At 35.9% G+C, this 4,962-nt stretch overlaps 1 protein-coding gene across 1 annotated transcript; it reads left to right on the top strand.

The window, feature by feature from the left end:
• Positions 1 to 781: 781 nt before the first annotated feature.
• Positions 782 to 2,283, top strand: LOC104807833 (transcription factor bHLH85-like). The gene is given in 5 exon segments (XM_019201817.1): positions 782 to 788; positions 987 to 1,585; positions 1,684 to 1,771; positions 1,774 to 1,958; positions 2,182 to 2,283. Coding segments are annotated over 5 exon segments (981 nt in total).
• The last annotated feature ends 2,679 nt before the right edge of the window (positions 2,284 to 4,962 follow it).

Raw genomic sequence — 4,962 nt, 5'->3', positions numbered from 1 at the left:
TTGTCATGCTTATTGTTAATTTGTTAGTAAGCATGCATATAATATTTTGTTTTGTGCGATTTCCAAGAATATGGTAACAAAAATTAATATATCATCGTAAAATGGTTGCGCCAAACACTTTATAAATTAGGCTTTGTAATTCCAGAACTTTCTTTTAATATTTTTTTTTTTTTTTGTTAAACATTCTTTTAATATTAATACAGCATCACCATCCATTTTTTGCTAACTATATCCATCCATGTTTTTCTATCTTCAAATTTTCGTGAATTAATTGGTATTGAATTACGGTGGAAAATTGGATTAATTTGATTTAATTCATATTTGGATTACATGATAGAATTTTTCATAACATCAAAGAATTTCAATATTTTTTAACAAACTTATGTCGAAATTCAAATTAATTGGAAAATAGTCTCAGATTAAAACCAAATAGAATATGTTGAAGCATGATTACTATTGGGGATGGATAATTATCCATTACATATTTTAACTAAAGGTTAATTTAGCTCTCCATAGTCCATACCTAGAGGATCAAGACACGGTTTACGAATACACATACATACATACATACATACATACATACATACATACATACATACATACATACATACATACATACATACATACATACATACATACATACATACATACATACATACATACATACATACATACATACATACATACATACATACATACATACATACATACATACATACATACATACATACATACATACATACATATATATATATATATATATAATTAATTAAGTTTAAAGATGATTGGTTTGACAAATGTTAATCCACTACGTCTCATGTTCTCTTTATAAATACCCACCAACCCTTCCCTCGTTTGTTCACTCCTCCTCGCATAGACCTCCAATCCAAACCCCTCAAAAAAGTGTTTAACCATCAACGTTAATCCTATCTTAATTAAGATTAAACTCTTAATTAAGAAAGAATTAACACAACCTAATCATTCAGGAAAATGGAGGCAATGGGAGAATGGACCGGAATGTACACTTGTACCACCATCGAGGAGGCTGACTTCAAAAGCCTTATGCCAGGGCAACGATGACAGCCACCACCACCACGCCGGCGGCGGCGGTGGAGGCGTATCCGGAGATCACCACGGTGGTTTCTGGAACGTGGGCCCGCACGAGCTCAGCCTCAACGTCAACGCGGCGTCGTTTTACAACCCGATGGACGTCAGTGCAGGTTTCTGCAGCTTCTCTATCTTCAGCTTCTGTCAGGAGACCAGCAGCTACAGCGGTGGCTACTTCCCGGCCATGGCGGCGTCGGCAGACGATAACAACACGAACAATAACGGGTCATCGATGGATTTCGGAATGGAGGACGTGACGACGACAACGATCAACACGAACTCGTACCTTGTCGGCGACGAAACGAGTGATTGCAACGTTAATGCCGAGGAATATTCCGGAAAGGGTCACTTGCCGTTGGAGACTGTGGTTGAGAGCCACGACGAGAATCTCCAGCCGGAAATCTCCGTCACGACCGACCAGAAATCCCTCAACCACTCCGACAGTTCGAAGAAACGGTCGCATGCAACATCAACTGACGTAAGTATACATACATACCATTATGTGTTTTTATAACAAAAACTTGATTCAAGCAAACGAACGAACGATCCATTGACTTGTTTTTTGGATTTGATTAGAGGAACAAGAGGAACACAAAGGCGAGGAGGAACCAAAAGAATAGCAGCGGCAATAACGAAGAAGATGAAGGCCGGGAAGAGGAGGAGGAAAGAGCAAGGCGGCGGCCATGAACAGGCAGAACTCGAGCATCACTTGTTGTTCTGAGGATGACTCCAATGGCGGAGGAGAAGCTTCCTCCTGCAAGGCCGGACGCACCTCCTCGGCTCTCAACCTCAATGGCAAGACTAGGGCTAGCCGTGGAGCCGCCACCGACCCACAGAGCCTCTACGCAAGGGTATTTCCCATTTATCTAAATACATAATTATTATAAATCACGGAGAGTTTACCTAGTCCTCAATGGTAATTATGATGGTTTCGAAAGCGATAATTACTTGCATTTTCGAACCCCTAAACCTAGGTGGTTCGCATTTTTATTATATATTGTGATTTAAGTATATAATGCGAACGATAAATGATCTAAATTGGGAGGTGCCATGTTTTTTCTCGCTTGCTTGCAGAAAAGAAGGGAAAGGATCAACGAGAGGTTGAGGATCTTGCAGACTCTTGTCCCTAATGGAACAAAGGCAAGCAAAATATTCATACATTTAATTAATTTATAATTAATTAATTTCACCAAAATAAATAATTAAATTCTAATTACATGTTATCTAAATACGAAACTGTAGGTCGATATAAGCACAATGTTGGAAGAAGCTGTTCATTATGTCAAATTTTTGCAGCTCCAAATCAAGGTAAGGGGTTCTCGCTCATAAACATTACAATACACAAATATATGTATATGATTATTACATAAAGGTTATTGAAAACCATGTTTTAATTTTTTATATTTAATTTAAATAATGGTGCAGCTATTGAGTTCCGATGATATGTGGATGTACGCACCGATTGCATACAATGGAATGGACATTGGCCTTGACTTGAAGCTTAACACGCAGAGATGATTTCATGAACAACCTTCGGAGATTCCCATTATAATATATATAAATAACCGGAATATGTAATTTTTTTTTTTCCTCCGCATACGTGACGAGCTCGATTATATTGCTCGTACGAATGTTCATCGTGAGAGAAATGAAGAGTTATCTTAATTTAATTTTACGATTTTTATTTTGGAACGGTGCAGTAATTTATTTGAGATTTTGATACGTTGTATCGTTATTATATAAATTTTAGTATATATCTCAATGGTATTGGTGTTTCATTCCCAAAACTCATTTATTTGATCTAATGATGACATTAAAGCAACCAATTTCCATATTTCATATTGATTAAATACAATGATTACCGTGTTAAAATATGTACTATTTTAACATTAAATAAACAGTAGACATTTTTATACCAAAATGTACACTTGTTAAATAATAAGCTTAATTAGAGTACACAGAAGACCTCATAAACTAAAAAGAGAAATAAATTTTCAGTTGATAGTTGTAACTTATAAGTATACAAAAAACAATATATGCATTGTCTTGCAATACAAAATATGTATTGTTGATTCTAATATCTAGTCGTATATATATGTGAATCCCAAAGTTGTCATATAGTTTTGAATATTTCAAATTCATATTTAACAGCTACGTATTTAATGTTTCTCATCATATATAATATAATTTATTGGGTAATGAGGTGCCAAGAGAAATATGCATATTCTGATAATATACAAGATTGGGCACAACACAAGTCCATGACAATATATTATAACAAAAACGACGGGTGTTATTTCATTGACCATTTTGCATCATGATTTAAATAATTTATAATAACAATCATAGACAGGACTACAAGAGTATATGCCTTGGAAAAATAAAATAAAAGGAAAGTAAAAGCCTTATGCCAGGGTATAATCAACTTTTAGACTGTGTCCGATGGAACCAACAAATACATGTATGCATACAATGGGCAATCTCTAATATATATATATATATATATATATATATCATCGAGTACATATTAATATAGTTAAAAGATGGAATTTTAATTAAAAAATTAAAATATTATTATAATTTTGTATTTTAGAAAACATGAATTTTAAAAAAATAAATAGAAAGAAAGTTAAAGTTGATATATATTAAAAGAATTGAAAGAGAATAATAATTACAAAACTTAGAATTAGAATAAAATGTTCAATAATATATATATATATATATATATATATAGGTGTCAATCGGACCGACCAATTTTTTTGGACCCATATAGTTAAGTCCGAAACCCAGTCCTATATATTCCGAATTCGGGTCGGGTCGAGTCGGACCGGACCGGGCCGACCCGCATAATCCCATTGTAAATTTTATTTTTTTTCTTTTTTTTAAAAATATCGGGTTTTCACTTCGATCCGACTTGAACCCGAAACCTGATTTGAGCCCGATTCGAAAGTTCGATTTTTTCCGGACTGAAAAATTTAGACCCGAAGCCCGTTAATTTTCGGGTTGGACCGGATCGGACTTCGGACCTCCAACCTAAATTGACACCCCTGAATCCTAATATGTAGTGGCGGATTTTTGGACTCGGTTGAGGGACTGCGAGAACCCGTATCCGTGGATGTCATCTATCATCCCAACTCACCTAAGCTTACGCCTCGCCACGTCTTGACGCTCGTCTCTCGCCTCTCGTCTCTCTTTCTTTGTCTTGCCCTCATTCATCCCACGTCTCGCTTTTCTCGGGTACTTTGTCCTCGCTATCATCTTCAACAACTTGGTCTCTCACCCCGCACTGAGTATCTCACGGATATCCAAATATTCGGATAATCTCATGGGTATCCGAAATTCAGAATTTCAAACGACATGATTCGATGATGGATTTTGAACCCGAGGAATTCGGATTTTGGATTAGCACATATCAAAATCTCGTATATCCGTCGTATGTCCCAAAGCTGATTGACGGATCATCATCATCCTCATGCGTGACGACAAAACTTGTCGGAATCATTTGAATTACAGAGTCGCTTTCATGTTCATGTTCAAAAAGGTCTTCTTAACGATTTGTTCTGTTGAAAATGCATCATAGATAGATCCAACGTTTAAAACACGTTTCCACTGATGGCACTTTTGACCTCTATCATCAAATCATATTCGTGTAGCCTCTTTATTTCATTCCTGGTTAGTAATTTTCTGAATCTGGATGCAAATCCCATGTCAATACATTAAATATTTTCGTATAAACAAGAATAAAAGTCACAATACGACATCGTTTTGATAGGTGAACGAGAGAGAGTAGGAAAACGTGGCCAACCACTTCTCATTATTCTTCACCTACCTGGCCCTTCATATTTCCCCTTGCAA

Source organism: Tarenaya hassleriana, unplaced genomic scaffold (assembly GCF_000463585.1).
Source record: "Tarenaya hassleriana unplaced genomic scaffold, ASM46358v1 Cleome13, whole genome shotgun sequence".
NCBI lineage: Eukaryota > Viridiplantae > Streptophyta > Magnoliopsida > Brassicales > Cleomaceae > Tarenaya > Tarenaya hassleriana.
This window is presented reverse-complemented; position numbering and strand designations above follow the sequence as displayed.